Source organism: Pteronotus mesoamericanus, unplaced genomic scaffold, assembly GCF_021234165.1.
Source record: "Pteronotus mesoamericanus isolate MK-2021 breed Mesoamerican mustached bat unplaced genomic scaffold, CSHL_Meso_final contig_56, whole genome shotgun sequence".
Taxonomy (NCBI): Eukaryota; Metazoa; Chordata; class Mammalia; order Chiroptera; family Mormoopidae; genus Pteronotus; species Pteronotus mesoamericanus.
In genome coordinates this window covers 11,201,641-11,221,946 of record NW_026555201.1, presented here as the reverse complement: position 1 = coordinate 11,221,946, position 20,306 = coordinate 11,201,641, and the positions used below count along the sequence as shown (strand labels likewise).

The 20,306-nt window shown below is 38.9% G+C and overlaps 1 protein-coding gene across 1 annotated transcript in view; it reads right to left on the bottom strand.

Annotated features, from left to right (window-relative positions):
* The window catches only part of MYRFL (myelin regulatory factor like), a 92,017-nt gene extending 71,956 nt beyond the window's left edge, over nucleotides 1-20,061 (bottom strand). Inside the window, 3 exon segments of the mRNA XM_054580232.1 lie at nucleotides 13,518-13,603; nucleotides 18,159-18,230; nucleotides 19,984-20,061. Coding sequence (XP_054436207.1) covers nucleotides 13,518-13,603; nucleotides 18,159-18,230; nucleotides 19,984-20,061 — 236 coding nt within the window.
* Nucleotides 20,062-20,306: the final 245 nt, after the last annotated feature.

Genomic DNA, 20,306 nt, shown 5'->3' with positions numbered 1-20,306 from the left:
GGTTGGGGTGGCAGAAGAAACTGCTGGTTTTTCAGGAGAGTCCGTTTAAAGGACCCACATGAACTTAGAATGTACATAAACCCACCCACTCTTGGATTCACCACCAGGGCAACAGCTGGAAGGGTGCCAGTCACACACAGGAAGTGGTTGAAGTGACTGGAAATGGGGCACGTGCCAGGCAAGTGTCCAGAAACCAGGCAGCAGCAGTGTCCAGTCTCTGAGTCCTCTCCCCACACAGAGCCACAAAACAGTGAAGCAGGTTGTCCCACCCAGGCGAATACCTAAGGCTCCACCCCATATAACTGAACACGTACACTAAGACAGGGAGTCAAAGCAGCTCTACTTAACACACAAAAACAAACACAGATTAAGGAGAAAAAGAACTAAACAGAATAGAGATAGCCAACCTATCAGATGCAGAGTTCAAAACACTGGTGATCAGGATACTTAGAGAACTCACTGAGTACGGCAACAACATAAAGAAAGAAATGAAGTTTACACTAAGTTAAATAAATAAAAATCCACAGGGAACCAATAGTGAAGAAAAGAAAGCCAGGATTCAAACTAAGAATTTGGAACCTAAGGAAATAAGCATTAAACTAGAACAGAAAGAAGAAACAAGAATTCAAAAAAATGAGGATGGTATAAGAAGCCTCTTGGACATCTCCAAATGTGCTAACATCCAAATCATAGGGCTGCAAGAAGGAAATGAGGAAGAAAAAGAAATTGAAAACTTATTTGAAAAAATAATTAAAGAAAACTTCCCTAATTTGGTGAAGGAAATAGACATACAAGTCAAGGAAGCACAGAGGGTCCCAAACAAGTTGGACCCAAAGAGGACCACACCAACGCACACCATAATTAAAATGCCAAAGGTTAAAGATAAAGAGAGAATCTTAAAAGCATCAAGAGAAAAGCAGAGAGTTACCTTCAAAGGAGTTCCTAGAAGACTATGAGCTGATTTCTCAAAAGAAACTTTGCTGGCAAGAAGGGGCTAGCAAGAAGTATACCAAGTGATAAAAAGTAAGAACCTACACCCAAGATTACTCTGTCCAGCAAAGAGAGATAAAGTGCTTCCCAGACAAGGTAAAGCTAAAGGAGTTGATCACCACCAAGCCATTATTACATGAAACGTTAAAGGGACATATTTAAGAGAAAGGAGATCAAAAGTATGAACATTAAAATGACAATGAATTCACAATTATCAACGACTGAATCTAAAAATACAAACTAGCAAGCAACCAGAACAAGAATAGAATCATAGATATGGAGATCATTTGGAGGGTTATCAGCTGAGAGGGAGAAGCGGAAGAAAGGGGGAAAAGGTGCAGGGTTTAAGAAGCATGATGGGAGGTGCAAAACAGGCAGGGAAATGTAGCCAAAGAATTTATATGCATGACCTATAGACATGAACTAAGGAGAAGATTGCTGGAGGGAAAGGCAGTACTGGGCAGGGCAGGGCAAAGGGGGAAAAATTGGGACAACTGTAATAGCATAATCAATAAAAACTATTTTTTTAAAAAGAAGTACAAATTGGTACTTACAGAATAGTCACAAGGATGTAGAACACAGTCAATAATATTGTAATAACTATGTATAGTGTTCAATGGGTACTAGGTTAAATGGGGTGATCATTTTGTAAGTTAAATAAATGTCTAATCACTGGGTTGTACACCTGGAACTAATGTAATATTGTACATCAACTGTAATTTAAAAATAAAAAATATTTTAAGAAAAAATTTTTTAAAAAGAAAAATGATAGATGAAACCTTGAAATTTTAGGAAGAAATGCAGAGAATAAAAAATGGCATACTCAAATACCTGAATGCAAATTCCCTTTTCTCTTAATTTCTTTAAAATAAATAGGAATGTAGCAACCAAAAATTATGACATTATTTTGTAAAATTTGTAATGAGTGTAGTTATAATACTTAGGACAATAAAGCCTAGAGAATGGGGATGGGGGGATAAATGGAATTACACAATTGAATGTTCCACATTTTATGTAGATAATATTCTTAAAAGATATAAATCAGGAACAGCAATATAAAGACATCATTTAGGTAGAAAGTGGTAGAAATATCTAAAAGGGTTAAAAAGTATCTGCCTCTGGGAAAGTCTAATTCAGTTGGGCAAAGGGTTGTTGGTTTTCATTATTAGGCATTTATATGGCACTATTCAACGTCTTAAATTCTGCATGTGTATCACTCTTTTAAATCTATGAATTAAATTTGGTGACTGACTGTGATTCCAGGCAGTTAAGTTGCCTTTACATGAGCAACACCACTGAACTCAATGTGAATAAAAACTGAAAATCACAAGTAAATTATCAATTTACTCAAGAAATATGGCATGGCATGTTAGAAACAGGACTACATGCTCCATTTCTCTATGGAGAACCAGAAGTCCCTGTGTTGAGTGGCAGTAATATGTGTTGGTGGTTTTTAAATGACAATTTTTTTTATTTTACATGTATTCCTTAAAATTTAGCCTCTCTTCCAAAACTCATCACAGCTCCTTCTTTATGTCATTGTATCCCGTGCTGGATGCATGTTAATATATTGAGAGAAATTTTGCAGTTCTCTTCAGAGAATTTGAGGGAAGAATTAATGATAGTTACTCTCAAAACTAAGCAAATTATTTTAAAAAACCTAAGCAAATTGTTAAAATACGGGCAATGATTAACCTCAAGAAAAACACTTATTTGGGTGTGTTTCTAAGCTGCTAACTCTTCCCTAATCACAGGCACCTCGCCAGGAATCCCAGGAATGCACCTGAGACTGTTTTTGGACTTCCTGCTCTAAAGGTGCCCATTAAGCCAAGGGGATTTTCATGAAGTGGGTCTAGGAAACAACAAACACCAAGGTCACTCCTTGAGGAGCCAACTCTGTCTCTACCTTCTGTAGGAGATAGTTGTAAATATTTAAAAAATTCTTAGCTGATGATAAAAATTAGAATAACTTGCCTTCTAAACCCGTTTGTCTCAGACGCACAACTTGTTCTGTGTTTGGAGGTTGAATGCCATGCACATCAAAAGAGAGAGGGTGCAAAATAGACTGTACCCTCCAGCTGGTTGAGGTTATATGTACACCCATGGGATCTGCATGCTGCCCCCAAAGCAGCCAGTGTTTCCTTTGATTGCAACCAGGCAAGAGTGAGTTATTATTGAGTGCCCCGGATGGGTTTAGGACCGCCTCCGCTGGGCACTATGCCGAACACACAGGACTAAGACACGAGTCTCATGTGACCACCCAGCTGGGACTCTCACACTCTGTCAGTCCATCCCCGGTCTCCAGTGACTCCCCCGGTGTCTTCACAGACCGACTGCCGTCTTAAGTTCTACTACCCAGTGAGCTCAAGTGAGCACAGGGCCTGGTACAAAGTTAAGAACCTGGTACTTGATAAATATGCTTTACTGTTTTCTTACTCTACATATAGTTATATATATGTTAATATATATATAAATTCATAGATCAAAAGAGGGCTTTCTTGACCTCCCAATCTAAAATGGTAGCCTTCCCCCATCCCTCACTTTCTACCCCCTTACCTTACCCTTATTTTTCTTATCTCACTGAATGACCTTATACTATATGTCATTGTCTTTCTCTTCCTACTAGAGTGGCATGAGGGCAAGAGAGTACCAACAAGGAAGGAATGGGAACGACTCACCCAGCAAGAGGAATAAGGAAATGAATTGTCTGTAGAGAATTTAAAAACAATCCTTAAACCTAGAAAAAGTCAACCAGTTTTTTTGTTTGTTTGTTTGTTTGTTTACTTATCACCGCGTACCACCAACTCAGAGAAAAATGCCTGGGCGCCCTGCAGACGGCTTCCCACCACACCGCCCTTAGCAGCAGTTCCACCTGTTTTGGTCACTTTTGTACCCCATTACCCAATTATAAAAATTGTTACTGAAAGTATTCTCTCCATTTATTTATGTGTATGATTTATCCTCCCACATGAACATTCACATTAAGAGCATGTCTTACAGTATGGCGATTACCAAGCGGGAGGGGGGAGGGGGAGGCAGAAGCGGGTATGGGGAGATAAATAGTGATGGAAGGAAACTTGACTTGGGGTAGTAAACACACAATACAATATACAGATGATGTACTGTGGGATTCCATCCCTGAAACCTATATAATTTTATTAACCGATGTCACCCCAATAAATTCAATTTTTAAAAAAGAGCATCTTAATATTGCATGTGCGTCTGTGTGTGTGCCCTGCATAGCATCCAGTTGCAAGCATATGGTAAGCACTCAATAAATACTTGATGGAGCTCAGTTAGGGGTTGTACCCACCACCAAGAACTTGGGTTAGGAAAGAGCCCTGACAGAAGTGCCTTCAGTGGATAAGGTAGCACAAGCCAATCATTTCATGACAAGGCAGTGAGAAGGGAGAAAAGCATGCCACTCCTCCCCTCTAGCTCTATGTTAGCAAATGGCAAGGACCCCAACCCCATCCCCACTCCTCCTCTGCTGCTTTAGAAATAGATCACCTTTACGGAGAGCCCACTCTGGGCCATGCACTGAGCTAGCCCTCTGCGTGTGTTGACTCAGCTCATCTTGACTACCACCGCATGAAAGGTATTATTATTGTGCCTATGCGACAGACTGAAGCTTCATGAGGTTATTCATCTGGCCACAAATCAAGCTGGAGTCAAATGGTCTACCACCAGACTTCATGCTCTAAAGAACGCAGTATTGTCAAATTGGAAAACTACAAGCTATTTCATTCTTCCACAGATACCTTTAAAATCAAGAAATCACCCATAAAGTTTTAGCCAAGATCCTGTTTTGTCTTTCTCATACTCAATCAGTTTGAACCCAGACGTCAAGCTGGTCAATGAACTCAGCCTTTTACAAGCTCTTCTCGTAGAGCTATGCGTATTACCTCACTGCCTTTGGCAACATCACAGTTAAGAGTTTATCAGCCCCACTCAACTGGTGGCAGAACCAAACATGCAGCTGGTCATTGACCCCTAACTCATTTTGCCATCCAACCCCAATAAACCAAGTCCTAAGGAAACTTCTGAATCTTAGGCACATAAGCTCGACCATTAGGATGAAATTAAATGAAACCTGGAGTCCATTCCTCATGGACCTAATGTCCCTCTAAGTTCCCCTCCTATAAAGTCACTGTGAATAGGTGTCACCTCACATGTTTTTGAAGGAAACAAATTTTGTTTTGAAAATGTACTATCCTAGTTTCCAGAGTCTTCCTCCCTTTACACACACACACACACACACACACACACACACTCTTCATTTCCTTTTTCACTGCATCCTCCAGACTCTTTAAAAATTTTTTATTTCAGTCTTTAACTTTTTTTATTTTATTGATTTGAGGGAGAAAGAGAGAGGGAGAGGAACATCACTTTGTTGTTCCACTTATTTATGCATTCATTGGTTGCTTCTTGTATGTGCCTGACAGGGGTTGAACCTGCAACCTTGGCATGTTAGGACAACATTCTAACCAACTGAGCTACCCAGCCAGAGCTGCACCTTCCCGAGTTTTATGCTATTCCCTAAATGTCAGCCTCCCTCCATCAAGCAGCCCTCCACACCTGGATGTTTCCCACCGTGTCCAGCTTCCACAGTTCACCTTGTCTCTAGTAGGTAACTGGCTGGCTAACCCAGAGGATCAGAGGGGACTTCAGTCTAACCCTCTTGGGCAGACAGCTGCCCTGGACTCTGCCACACCGGAAATAAAACGTTAAGGGCAAAAACCTTCACCTCCCAACAGGACTGTCCCAGCCCAACATATCAGATTCACACAGAAATGTGGGGAAGCCTTGCGCAGCATATCCCAATGCTCAGTCACGGGTACCTGCCTCCCAAAAGAGGTCCTGGCCAAATAAGTTTGAAGACCACTACATTTACCTTCCCTAGTTGCACATTAACACATCAAAGATGATGAAAAGTACTGCAGTAAAGAAGATCATTTAATTTTAGGCCAGTGAGTCTTTAGCTTATTTATTGATCATGGAACTTTTCTTTCTTTCTCCCACAGCATTTCATGGGACCAGTTTTCCACAGAGCTTTTAGGGGAATCCATTTTAAAGAGTTCATAATTCCATTTTTAATATGTTTGAGATTTGAAGATCTACTTATGAAATTCAAACTGGCTGTTGGTATATTTGCAGCCTCATGGTCTCTTAGGTCACTTAGATAGAGAATTGTCACAAACGTTTTTTAAAAAGAACAATTTATAGTCAGTATAATAGAGGAGAAGTAATCAGGATTTATAGGAAACTCAGGTGTGCTACTTACTAGCTGTGAGCCTAGGCAAGAAAACCTACATCCCAGGGCTATTGGGAAGAACATAACTAACCTGTGAAAAGAGCCTGGTGTTTAGAAATACTCCACACTTGGAGTCTTTGAATAGGTTGTACAGCTGTGGTGATCGCTGGACCCGTCCAACAACCCTGTGGTCATAAACTGGAACTGTTTCCACTTGTTCTCTCTCAGGTTTTTTTTGTAGCCCCACTTAAGTGCATGAACCTGAGCAGTTTTTATCAAGCAATGATAGGCTTTCTGACAATAGGACTTTTTTTAAAGTGTATTTTATTGATTATGCTGTCACAGTTGTCCCATTTTCCCCCTTTGCCCCCTCTGCCCAGGACCCCCCTTTCCCTCCAGCAGTCCGCCCTGTAGTTCATGTCCATGGGTCGTGTGTGTAAATTCTTTGGCTTCTCCGTTTCCTATACTATTCATAACCTCCCCTTATGTAGCTACCAATTTTGTCTTTTAATCCCTGCACCTTTTCCCCCATTCTCCCCCTCCCCCTTCTCAGCTGATAACCCTCCAAAAAAATCTCCATATCTAGGATTCTCTTCCTGTTCTGGTTGTTTGCTTTTTTTGTTTGTTTGTTTTTAGATTCAGTTATTGATAGCTATCAATTTGTTGACTTTTAAATGTTCATGGTTTTGATCTTCCTCTTTTTCTTAAATTAGTCCCTTTAACATTTCATGTAATAATGGCTTGGTGACGATGAACTCCTTCAGCTTTACTTTGTCAGGAAAGCGCTTTATCTGCCTTTCCATTCTAAATGATAGTTTTGCTGTATAAAGTAATCTAGGTTGTAAATCCTCACTTTTTATCACTTACAATATTTCTTGCTAGACTGTTCTAGCCTGCAAAATCTCTTTTGAGAAATCAGCTGATAGTCTTACGGGACTTTCCTTGTAGGTAACTCTCTGCTTTTCTCTTGCTGCATTTAAGATTCTCTCTTTATCTTTAAACTTTGGCATGAAATAGACATACAAGTCCAGGAAGCACAGAGAGTCCCAAAGAAGTTGGACCCCCCAGAGGACCTCACCAAGACACATAGGACTTTTCTTTGATTGGTGCAAACTCTGACAATCTTTGCAAACTATGCATGGCTCAGTTCCATCCTGAGTCACACTTTTTGGCAGATTACTTTAAACATATTTAATGTTTTCCTAAGGTTCACAATCCTCCAAAATATCACTTAAAATATCAGTTAACCTACAAGCTGTCTGTAGATGAAAGGGCATGTATTCTAGAGCCAGACACATTTTAGTCCCAGCTTTGCCACTTATTTACGTGTGGAGAGTTACTTAACATCTTTGAACCTCAGCCTCCTCATCTCTAAAATATGGACAATGGTGCGACAGTTTGGCAGAGTTTGTTAAAAGAGTGAAGTGTGTAAAATCAAATATGTAATTAAATAAGCAAATATGTAAAGTGCAAAGAACATTGCCTAATACTCAGTAAGTGCTCAACAATATTAACTCCCTCCTTTACCTCACTTGTACATGCCACCCACCCTCAAAGGTAGAGAGTACATCGGATTGGACTAACCAGTAGCCTTATCCTGGGAGATACAGGGAGATATCGCTGGTCCTGCAGGGAAGACCACTATTATCACGCGGACTAAGATCATGTGGCACGTTTCAGAACTCCCAAAGTAAAAAGACCACTCTTCAGATTAGATTTTTGTTCATTTCTCCCCTCCCCCCACTCCCAAACAGCTGAAGTTCTTTCTGCTACTTATAAATGTGATTCGGATGATTAAACAGAACCCTGGTGAAATCAGCTATACCTTCTCTTAAGGAGAAGTCACGGAGGAGAGAATAGAAAACTTCTGGCAGACAGTTTCCACGCCAGCGGTAGTAAGGTCCTATCCAATGCCACCCTCCCCACAGGAACGCACCCCTGCTGCTGGGACAGAGTGAAAGGAATGCGAGGGCAAGCACAGGGCGACTAGCGTCCAGGTTCAGCCCGCACAGCGCCTGAGGCAGGACAGGAGGCTCAAAGTGTGGGCTCGGAAGTTTGGCAACTTACCACGTGTGTGCGTCTAACCAGCTAGCAAAATGAGTTTCCTTTCTTCCCATGGTCACTCAGTAAGGAGGTTTTTTGTTTGTTTGTTTGTTTGTGTTTGTTGTTGTTCTTTCTGGAAAAGATCAACAGATCCAGGTACCAGAAATGTCCACAAACAAGTTTCCTCATTACTATTGAAATTCAGGTCTGGTTTCACTGTTTTTCATGGGGAGAAAAAGAAGGGCATTTATAAGGGGCTTACTAATGGAACTGAAATGACACAATAGTGCCAGTAAACTTGAAGAGAGATCAATAAAAGCTATCCAATATAAGCAACAGAGAGAAATAAGATTTTTTAAAAAATCAAGTGAGATTCAAGGACCTGTGTACAGTACCAAAAGTCTAACATTTGTAACATTGGAGCCCTAGGAAGAGGAAAAAAAGACATTGCTACAAAAAAAAAAATCAATGTGAAGAAATAATACCTAAAAATTTCCAAGATGTTATGGAAAACATGAATTCACAGATTCAAAAAGATGAGCAAATCCCAGTCAACATAATCTCTGAGAAAACTATGCCCATACCCAGCCATATCATAATGAAACTGCTAGAAACTAAAGATAAAGAAAATATGTTATAACTGGAGAAAAAATGACATATTACATACAAGGGAACAACGATTCAAATCATTGTTTCTTATCAGAAACCATGGAGGTCAGAAGACAGTAAGCCAGAATTAAGTGCTGGGGAAAAAAGAACTTAGAACCAAAATATCTAAGTCCACAATCATTCTTAAAGACTTTCCATTCCTATCACAGTGATAGATAAAAGAAGTAGACAAAAATCAGCAAGGATATAGAGGACCTGGACAATAATGTCAACCACTTTGACCTAATTAGCATTTATAAAACACTCTACCCAATAGCTGAGTGCATATTTTTTCAAGTGCACATGGAACATTCATCAAGATAGATCATATCCTGGGTCAGAAGGTAAACGTTAACAAATTTAAAATAATTAGAATCATACAAAGCATGTTCTTTGTCCATAATGGAATTAACCTAGAAATCAGCAACAGAAAAAATATATAGAAAATTCTCAAATATTTGGAAATTAAACCACAAAATTCCAGCAACCCATTAGTCAAAGAGGCTGTCCCAGGGAAAACTAGAAAATCTCAGAGCTGAAAGAATATTATAATATACCATATCACAAATGAGGGAGGCAGCAAAAACTATACAGAAAGGGACATGTATAGTGCTGCATACTTAAATTAGGAAACAAAGAATGGTCTCAAATCAAGAACACAAATCAAGCTTCTGCCTTAAGAAACTAGAAAAAGATGAGCAAACTAAACCCAAAGCAAGCCACAGAAAATAATGTGAATAAAAGTAAAAATCAGTAAATTTGAAAATAAGCAAAATGAAGAAAATCAATGGAGCCAAAAGCTGCTTATTTGAAAAAATCAATAAAGTTGATAAATATCTAATGAGATTAACCAGAAAAGAGAAAATTACCTGTATGGGGAACAGAAGCGGGAACATCACTACAGATTCCTCAGAGTCTGCAGAAATCTAATCAGAAATACCGTGAACAACCCTATGCCCACAAATTTGAAATGGACTGGTTCCTGGGATGGGGGCGGAGAGGTGGAAATGGGAACAAGGAACCAAAACTCACTTAACGAGAAAGATGACTTGAATGTATTGGATAAATTTAATTGTAGTCAAGATCTTCCAACAAAGCAAAGTACAGGCACAGATTATTTCACTGGTTAGGTCTATCAAATATTTAAGTAAGAAATAAATCTAATATCACACAATCTCTTCCAGAGAATTTAAAAGGCAGGAACACTTTCCACTAATTTTAAGAGCCTATATTTACCCTGATCCTAAAGCAAGAAAAATTTCATATAAAAAAAACCCCTGCAAACTAATATCTCATGAACATAGATGCAAAGTCTTCAACATAAATTTAGCAAATTGAATCCAGCAATATATAAAAAGACATCACAACTAACTGAGGTTTGTCCTGGGAATACAAGTCTGGTTCAATATCCAAAAATTAAGCAAAGTAACCCACCATATTAGCAGACACAAGAAAAACCTATATGATCATAATATATACAGAAATAACATCTGACAAAATTCAACATTCATTCATGGTAACAATTCTCTGCAAAGCAGGATTAGACAAGGATATCTTCAAGCTAATAAAGGGCATGACGAAAAACTTAGAGCTAATATCGTAGCTAATGATTAAAAAACTGAACGATTGCCTTCTGCTCCCAAGGACAAGGCAAGGATGTCTGCTCAAACTACTTCTCTGTTCACCATTATGCCCAAAGTCCTACCCAGTTCAATAAGGCAAGAAAAAGAAAAAATACTAAAAGACATATAGTTTGGAAATAAAGATAAATAAATGTTCCAACTTGTAGATGACATGATTGTCAACATAGAAAATGCCAAAAAACCTACAAAAAAGCACTTAAGGTTAATAAATCACTTCAGTAAGACTGCAGGACTGAAGCTCAATATATAAAAGTCAATATTATTTCTATATATTGGTCAAGAATAATTGGAATCTAAAATTTTGGGGTGGGAGAGTATTACTTAGAATATCTCAAAGAAAAATGTAAAATATATAGGTATAAATGTAAACAAAAATATGTGCAGGATCTATATGCTGAAATCTATAAAAGACTAATGAAAGAAATCAAAGAAGGCCTAAATAAATGGAGAGATATTTATTCCAAATTATATTAATGGATTGGAAAACTCGGTTTTGTTAAGATACCGGTTTTCCTCAAATGGACACTAGACTTCATGATAAAAATACAGTAATCAGGATAGTGTGGCATTGGCAAAATGATAAGCACATAGATAATGGAAGAGTAGAGCCTAGATATAGATCCGAACAAATATGGTCAATTGATTTTTTTTTTACAACAGTGTAAAGGCAATTCCATGGAGAAAGGTTATTCAACAAATGATTCTGGAATAATTGGACATTCACAAATGAGGAAATGAATCTCAATTTCTATCTCAAACCTTATACAAAATTAATTCAAAATGGGTCATAGACCTAGATATAAAACTTTAGGAAGAAAAAAACAGTAGAAAATCTTTGGAAACTTAAATTAGGCAATACCTATATTTCTTAGATATAAAGTTCAAATCATACAAGAAAAATATGATAAATTGGTCATCACCAAAATTTAAAACTTTTGCTCTGGGAAAGACATCATGAAGAGAATGAAAACATAAGTTACCACCTGAGAGAAAATATTCACAAATCACATAGCCAACAAACTTCCTATATCCAGAGCATTTAAAGAGTGCTCAACTCAAAGATAAGAAAACAACCCCAATTTTTTAAAATGGGCAAAAAATTTGAAGAGATACTTCATCAAAGAAAATCTATGGTAGCAAACAAGCAATTAGAATGATACTCAACATCATTAGTCATTAGGAAAATACAAATTAAAATGATGAGATACAACTATAAACCTATTAGAATGACTACAATAAAAATTTGAAAAGAACTGGTGATAAAGAGAAGCAATTGGATGTTCCATACATTGCTAGGGGTAATGCAAAATGGATGGCCACTACAAAAAATTAGGCAATTTTATAAAGTTAAGTTTACACTTACAGTATGACTCAGCAGTCTTTATCTTAAGTATTATTCTAAAGAAATCAAAACTCTTGATCACACAAAAACCTATTCATGAATATTTATAGAATCTATTCATAATTACCAAAAACTGGCAATAATCCAAATGTCCTTGCATGGGTGACCAGATAAACAATCTGTGTTATAACCATTCAACAGAGTCTTTCTCAATCAAAAAAGAGAGAGAGAAAAGAAATGAATTATTGATCAAACACTTATTACACATAGAGAAAGTAGCCACACTCAAAATGTTAAATACAATGTGGTTTCACTTATGTAACAGTTCCAAAAAAAAAAACAAAACAACACTAAAGGGACAGAGAACAGATCAGTACTCACAAGGGGCTCAGGGCAGGTGTAGGGTTTGACCACAAAGGGGAAGCATAAGGGAAATGTTTCAGGGGAGAGTACTGTGTATGCTGCTCACGGTAGTAATTATATCGCTCCATGAATTTGTCAAAACTATACACAAGGGAAAAATGGAATTTCATTGTATATAAATTAAAAATAAAAAATAAAGCTGAAGTAACTATATTAATATGAGAAAGTAGGGACAGAAATCAGTGAAAAAGAAAAAAACAATTAAGAATATGAATTTCCAAACAAATAAGCAAGAAAAATATAATCAGCAACACTGAAAGAAAAAACAAACCAACAATAATGAGGGGAGAGGAGGGAGTAGAGGGGAGTAGGGTAACGGGGAAAAGAAGGGGAAGGGTCAAGTCAAGGAACATGTATTAAGCACCCACGGACAAAGCCACAGTAGGGAAGGGTTGAGGGTGGGAGGTGGGGGTGGGTGGGGCAGGGGAAAGTGGTGGCAGGAAAATGGAGACAAGTGTATTTGAACAATAAAAGAAATAAGAAGAAGAAAGAATATGAACTTAATCAAAAGCTGATTCTTCAAAAAGGTTAAGAAAACTGATAAAACTCTTGCATATGGAACAAGAAAAAAAGACATAAATTACTGCTTTTTAAAAATTATTTTAGAGAGAGAAAGGAAAGGAAAAAAAGGGAGAGAAACATTGATTTGTTGTTCCACTTATTTATGCATTCCTTGGTTGATTCTCATATGTGCTCTGACTGGAGATTGAACCTGAAACCTTAGCATATTGGGATGATGCTTTAACCAACTGAGCTACCTGGCCAGGGCCACAAATTACTGTTATCAAAAGGATCCTCACTATAGATTGGACAGACATTAAAAGTATTAACAAGGAAATATAATGAACAACTTTAGGCCAGTAAATTCTGCAGTGTAGTTGAAATGGACAAATTCATTAAAGGATATAAACTATCTCAGCAGGTAACTATTCATAGATAACCTGAATAGATGCATATTTTTTAAAGATACTAAGTTGGAAGGGGAGGACATTCCTCCAAAAATAATTCCAGGCCTAGCTGGCTTCACTGGTAAAATCTGCCAGAGATTTATAGAAGAAATAATACCAACCCTACCTAAGCTCTTCTAGAAAATAGAAGAGAACACTTCCCAGATCATTTAATTATTTCATAATTTTTAAAACATCAAATGGAGAGCAGTGCTCTCTTTACTTACAAGGCCCCCAAATTGAAATCAGTGCCCACGAACTCCTCCCGCACACTTGTATCCGGGGCCAGGGTTCCCAGGGCGCCACTGGCCACCTGAGATGCAAAGGCAAAATGAAAAGCTTGGGATTCAGGAAGATCTCACAATGGCTAATGGCTAAAAACATTGGCATGCTTGCACCCAAGAATTTCAAAGCAACTAAATGGCATAATGCACTTATTTCCCATTAAAATATTTTCTTCAGAGATCTCTTTAGGTCTCCTTAGATTTAAAGAGATTTAAATCTCTTTATATGTCTTTGGAAAGCTCCAGAAGCCTTCTCTGATTGTCCAAGGCTGATTTCGGCAATTCCTTGAATACCGAGTGCTTTCCTTGTACACTGTTATAATTGTTTGCTTTTGTGTTAGTTTCTTTATCTAAAGTCATTAAGGATAGGGACTGTGTCTTTCTTATTGTAGCTTCAAGAATCGATAGTTAAAAAAGGCAGCAATAAACTTTTTAATTGGATGGATGGATGGGTGGTTGGTTAGATTTTTTCGTTAAGTTCACATTTGTTAGACTTCCAAAATGTAACACAGTATTTTTGTTCGTTCTCTTGGTTTAAAAAAAAATTATTGGTTTCATTGTGTTTGTAGTAAAAATCTTAGAATTTTTTTAAATGTAAAATATAGGAACTTATTATAAAGAAGATAACACAGCCCTAACCGGTATGGCTCAGTCTGTTGAGCACCATCTTGGAAAGAGGAAAGTCTCCAGTTTGATTCCCCATTAGGGCCCATGCCTAGGTTGCAGGTTCGGTCTGGGCAGGGCTGTACAAGAAGCAACCAAGCAATGTTTCTCTCTCACATTGTTGTTTCTTTCCCTTTCTTTCTCCCTCCCGTCCCCTCTCTCTAAGAATAAATAAATAAAATCTTTTAAAAATATATAAAACAATCTTTATCTGCATATAACATGACTCTATACCTATCAAACTCCATAGAAACAATGGACAACAATTAGAAATAACTGGGAAATTCAATAAAGTAGGTGATTAGAATTAAATATGAAAACTAGTTACTTTCTTATATACAAAAAAGCTGTCAACCATTTCAATACATATAATGAAAAAGATAATTCCATTCAAAATAATAAAAAGCATAAAATATATAAACATATATTTTAGAAGGGTCATAAGACATTTGAACAAGTGCAAAGACCTACATTGTTCTTGGACTAAAAGACTCAATATTGCAAAACTTTTACAATATATTATTTAGGATGTGTGCCAAACCCATATATTCATTTCCTGAGAACCCTCCCCTTATATTGTAACACATAAACTCTGCAGGTACCTGAATCCGGGAGAACCAATCCATTAGTTAGCCAGTGGCCAATTTAATTATTTTTCTCAAGAATTTGAACTGATAGACTTTAAAGCTGGTGGTTGGGATTAAGTCATGTGATAGTTAAGGCAGAGGACAAGAGTGATATTCTAAATATTTCTGCCATGGGTACCCAGGTCCTTCTTAATTTTTAACTCTTACTAAGCCTGGTTGTTACACTTTTGCTTTAATTATATCACAACCTCTTTCTATACCAAAAAAAAAAAAACAAAAAAAAACAACGACAACAACAATTGAATTGATTCGTATGTTACTTGAAATCAATAATCCCCAAGTTAAAGTGTTCTTAAACTCTCTGGAAAAATAAATACTCAAAAATCACCAGAATAATTGTGGAAGGGGGGAAATGAGTACTGAGAAACACACAAATGGGCACATGAAAGGAACACAAATCCAGGGCATATCAAGAAATATTATATATATACGGAATATATAAGGAATTTTTAGTACATGATAAACACATCTTTTCATACCAGTGAGAAAAGGTTATTTAATAAAAGTTGTGCAGAGAATTAATTAGACATTTTGGGGAAAAAAACCAGGATCATTTTCCTGCTTCAACACCAAAATTCCAGATAGGTCAGATATTTCCACATAAATAAAGGAAACCATAGAAAGAAAACATGAGTGAACATTCTTATGACCTTGAGATAAAGAAGGATTTCCCAAGCATGGCAGGAACACTGAAACTATAAAGAAAGAGTTTGATAAATTTCACTTTATATTGGATGGCCAAAAAGACCATTTAGGTTTTTCTATAAAATGAATTTTATGGAAAGAAAATTTTCATTTTCGCCAATAACTTTATTGATTTGGATCTTTTGAATATATCAGCAATCTTCTGCTATTTACTGGCTTCTAGTGGGTAGAGGCTGATAAATATCTTCCAATGCATAAGACAGCCACACAGGAAAGAATTTTTTAGCCAAAATATCAACAGTATCAAGAACTTCGCAAACCACTTTTGACATGTTCCATCAGTCCAGCACCTTCTGCATACACTGCACAAATTTTCTTTTGCATTTCAATTACATTTTTACCTTTCTTGAATTAACAAAGATTTTTTTCACAGATATATTCCCTAGAGCAAGGGACATAAAGGAAAGAATAAACAAATGGAACATCATCAAAATAAGAAGCTTCTGCACGGCTAAAGGAAACATCAGCAAAATGAAAAGGGAAACAACTGTATGGGAAAACATATTTGCTGATGATACCTTGGACAAGGGTTGGATCTCCAAAATATATAAAGGGCTCATACAACTCCACTCCAGGAAGACAAACAATCCAACTAAAAAAATGGGCAAAGGACATGAAGAGACACTTCTCCAAGGAGGACGTACACAGGGCCCAGAGACATATGAAAGGATGCTCAGCATCACTAGCCATCAGAGAAATGCAAATTAAAACCACAATGAGATATCACTTCACACTGGTCAGAATGGCGATCATACACAAATCAACAAACAACAAGTCCTAGAGAGGTTGTGGAGAAAAGAGAACCCTAGGACACTGTTGGTGGGAATGCAGACTGGTACAGCCACTGTGGAAAACAGTTTGGAATTTCCTCAAAAAGCTAAAAATGGAACTGCCTTTTGACCCAGCAATTCCGCTGCTGGGATTATACACTAAGAATCCCAAAACACCAATTCAAAAGAACCTATACACCCCAATGTTCATAGCAGCACAATTTACAATAGTCAAGTGCTGGAAGCAGCCTAAGTGCCCATCAATAAATGAGTGGATCAAAAATCTATGGTACATTTACATAATGGAATACTATGCAGCAGAAAGAAAGGAGGAGCTCCTACCTTTCTCAACAGCATGGATGGAACTGGAGAGCATTGTGCTAAGCAAAATAAGCCAGGGGGTGAAAGACAAATACCATATGATCTCACCTATAAGTGGAACCTAAGCAACAAAACAAACAGGCAAGAAATATAACCAGCAACATTGAAAGAAAAAACAAACCAACAGTAACGAGAGAGGAGGAGGGGGTGGGTAACGGGGAAAAGAAAGGGAGGGGTCAAGGAGCATGTATAAAGGACCCATGGACAAAGCCAAGGTGGGGAAGGATTGAGGGTGGGAGGTGGGGATGGGTGGGGCAGGGGAAAGTGGTGGCAGGAAAATGGAGACAAATGTATTTGAACAATAAAAAAATAAAAAATAATTACAAAAAATAAAAATAAATAAAAACTTAAAGAAATAATAAAGCATAATATGCTGAAAATGTTGCAGATTTTACTCCATCTTCAATATTAAAATGACTACACAAAAATTCACCAATTTTGGTAAGCTTTTTTCTTTCTGAAAGATTTTATTTATTTATTTTTAGAGAGGGGGAAGGGAGGGACTAAGAGAGGGAGAGAAATACCGATGTGTGAGAGATACATCAATCAGTTGCCTCTTGCATGTCCCCAACTGGGACCTGGTTGGCAACCCAGGCATGTGCCCTGGTTGAGAGTCAAACCAGAGACTTTTTGGTTTTCAGGCCGGCACTCAGTCCACTGATCCGCGCCAGCCGGGATGATAAGTTTTTATTAATGCAAACTGATTGACAGTCACCACCATTCAATCTAATGAAATTGTTTCTAATGAAGTTAAAGATAACTAAGTACTACTAAAGCCATCATATAGGAAAAAGCATAATGGCCAAAAGCAAAAGCAATTTGGCCAACCTGATACATTTTTTGAGGGGAGAAAGAACTTTTAACATTTTATTTTTAAAAAATTACCAACCTAAAGAGAGGTCACAAGAGGATATGCACTCTTCGCTCATATTCACCAATTATTAACTTTGCAGTGGTTATTCCAGGTGCAGTTTAAATATGTAACACTTCAATTCTCTATCCCCTACACCAAAATCCCTCACGTAATCCAGTGTCTTGTGTTCAGATCACTGCACTAGTTATACGAGTCCATTTTATATTTAGTTTTTGACTTGTCATCTCATCCAAAGTCATTAAAATAAAATTTTAATAATTTTGAGCACCTCCCAAATGGGGAAAATTTATGAGAGTGAGAGACAGGTAGGAAGAAGAGAGGAAGAAAGAAGAGGGAAGGAAAAGAAGAGAGATTACCAACTGCATTCCGTGGCATAAACTAAGAGAGAAATAGAAGATATTCCTAAAAGTCAAGATGGTCAGAAATAACCCTATCATGGAGTTTAGTTTTGAGCTAGACTTTGAATTAAGGAAAGGATGGAGATGAGCAGAACAAGACTCATTCATTCTTTCATTGATTCAACCAACATGTATTTGGCACCTACCATGTGCCCTGCACTCTGAGGACATGGCAGCAGGAAATCAAAAAGGACAAGCTCCTCTGGGGGCCTTGAATTCTATGGGAGGAAAAGATGGCAACAGTGGGAGCTGGGGAGATTATACATGACCATGAGAAACAATAAATAAACAGAGTATTTTTGGGCAGTGATGAAAATAAAATGAAGACATATGACAGAGTGTGGGGGAAGAGTTTTTTTCACTGTGGGGGGCTTTGCCCAGGAAACAGCCAGCCATGGAAACAAGGAGGGCAGAGCATGCCTGGCAGAGGGCACAGCAAGGGCAAGAGCCTGGGGCTGGGTCATGCTCAGCATGTCTGAGAAGCAAACCACTGCAGCGCTGCCAGCGCAGGTGGGCCCAGGGAAGCGGCAGGAGAGGCGGTCCGAGCCATGGAAAGCCTTTGGAAAGTGACATGGTGCGCTTTACACTTTTAAAAGGTCACTCTGGTTGCTTTGTGGGAAAGAACTATAAGGGGGCAAGAACAGAAGAAGGGAGATCAAGTCAAACACAATCGCAGGGGTCCAGGGGCGATCAGAAGTAGCTCTGAGTTCTTACTCAGCCAAACAAAAGGATAAGCACTTCACCTGCACTTTCTCATTAGTCCTCATAACAGCCCTAGGAAGTGGGCACTCACATCATCCCCATTTTACAGAGAAGGTAACCTGCCAGGGTCACACAGCTAGTAAATGACACACGGGGAAGGCAGCCAGGCCTGCCTTCATTCCTGAGCGTGCTGTCGCCACCGCTCCCACCGTCCCCTCCACGCCCACCTCTTTCGACCCCAACTGCAGAGAAGCATCTTGCTTCTAGCACTTCACTGGGCTTTGGTCAAGCTGAATGCTAAGAGAAGCAGATGGAGGGAAGGATCTGTTTAGTTTCCCACTGGAATCCCTGCTGGTGCCCCATCTGCTTTATATAGCTCCCCTTCCCCAACACGCGCACACACACACACACACACACACACACTTTCCCAGGAACAAATAGGAGGTAGCCCAGAGATGCTAAGATCTGACCAATGTGCAGCCTGCTTTACATCCCCTGCCCTCCCCCACGCCCATCCCCAGGTAGAAAGAAATAGGAGACGGTCCACAGCTCCCAGGACCTGACCCGTGTGGCTTGTCCAAACCCCTTAACGAACAAGGAGAGATGATCCCTGCAGTAATCAGCTCTTCCTAGGACTCCAACTTCACATCTGTGCCTTCGAGACCCAAAGGAAATTATTCAACAAGATAAATCCATAGTGTCAGAGAAAATAGTTTCCAGGAGGCCTTTAAACACACAGGGCCTCTCTCCAACAGCTCTTAAACTGAAGCTCATGCTTTTAAAAATAATCACTTTGCTCTAAATGTCTTAAAAGCTGGTTTATAATGCCTAAGCCTGTTGGGGAGGCCCTGTTTCAAACCTCAATTGCTCCCTTTTCTACGTTTATCTTCGTACCTGCGAAGCGCGGTTACAGTCTTGCTCCCAAAAGGAGAGGCTGTCCCGGCCTCCTGTGAGGACAGAGCGCTGCCCCTTTATTGCTCTTAGAAAGCAAAACCCTCCCTCACCCTAGTTCTCTGCCTCCCCTTCCAGGCACAGTGACAGCTGCGGGACGGCGGCCTGCCCTGCTGCCCTGGCCTTGGACAGACAAGAAAAAAGCACACTGTTATGAGAATCAATCGGTCAGGGAGTGCGGCAGACAAATCCAAGCCTCATACAGAGGACCTACTAATAGACATGCATGTGCCTTTGTGGAAATGGTGCTTCTCCAAAGGTTGGAGTAGGGTGCGCACAGCCTTTCATTACCCTCTGCCCCGCCCCCCGGACACCCACCTGCGCATCCACGCCCACCAGCGCTATGCGACGACCCTTGTTGTTTCCATCTGATGGGCTCCTTTCCCACATCACCATCCTCAACCCGGACGCCCCCTGTCCCTTCTTTCTCTAGTCTTACACCATTTGTCCCACAACAATGCTGCACAGAGTATTCAGACAACAGGCAAGTTGACAAAATAGGTCTGTTATGACAACTCTAGGTTTTTAAAAGATTCTAAAAAGCAACTGTGAGGATCGCCCTCGTGGCTGCCTTTGGATTTAAACATCAAGATCGTTTCCCTCTGATATGCCAGTGTTCGTGAAAAAGTGGAGCAGAAACG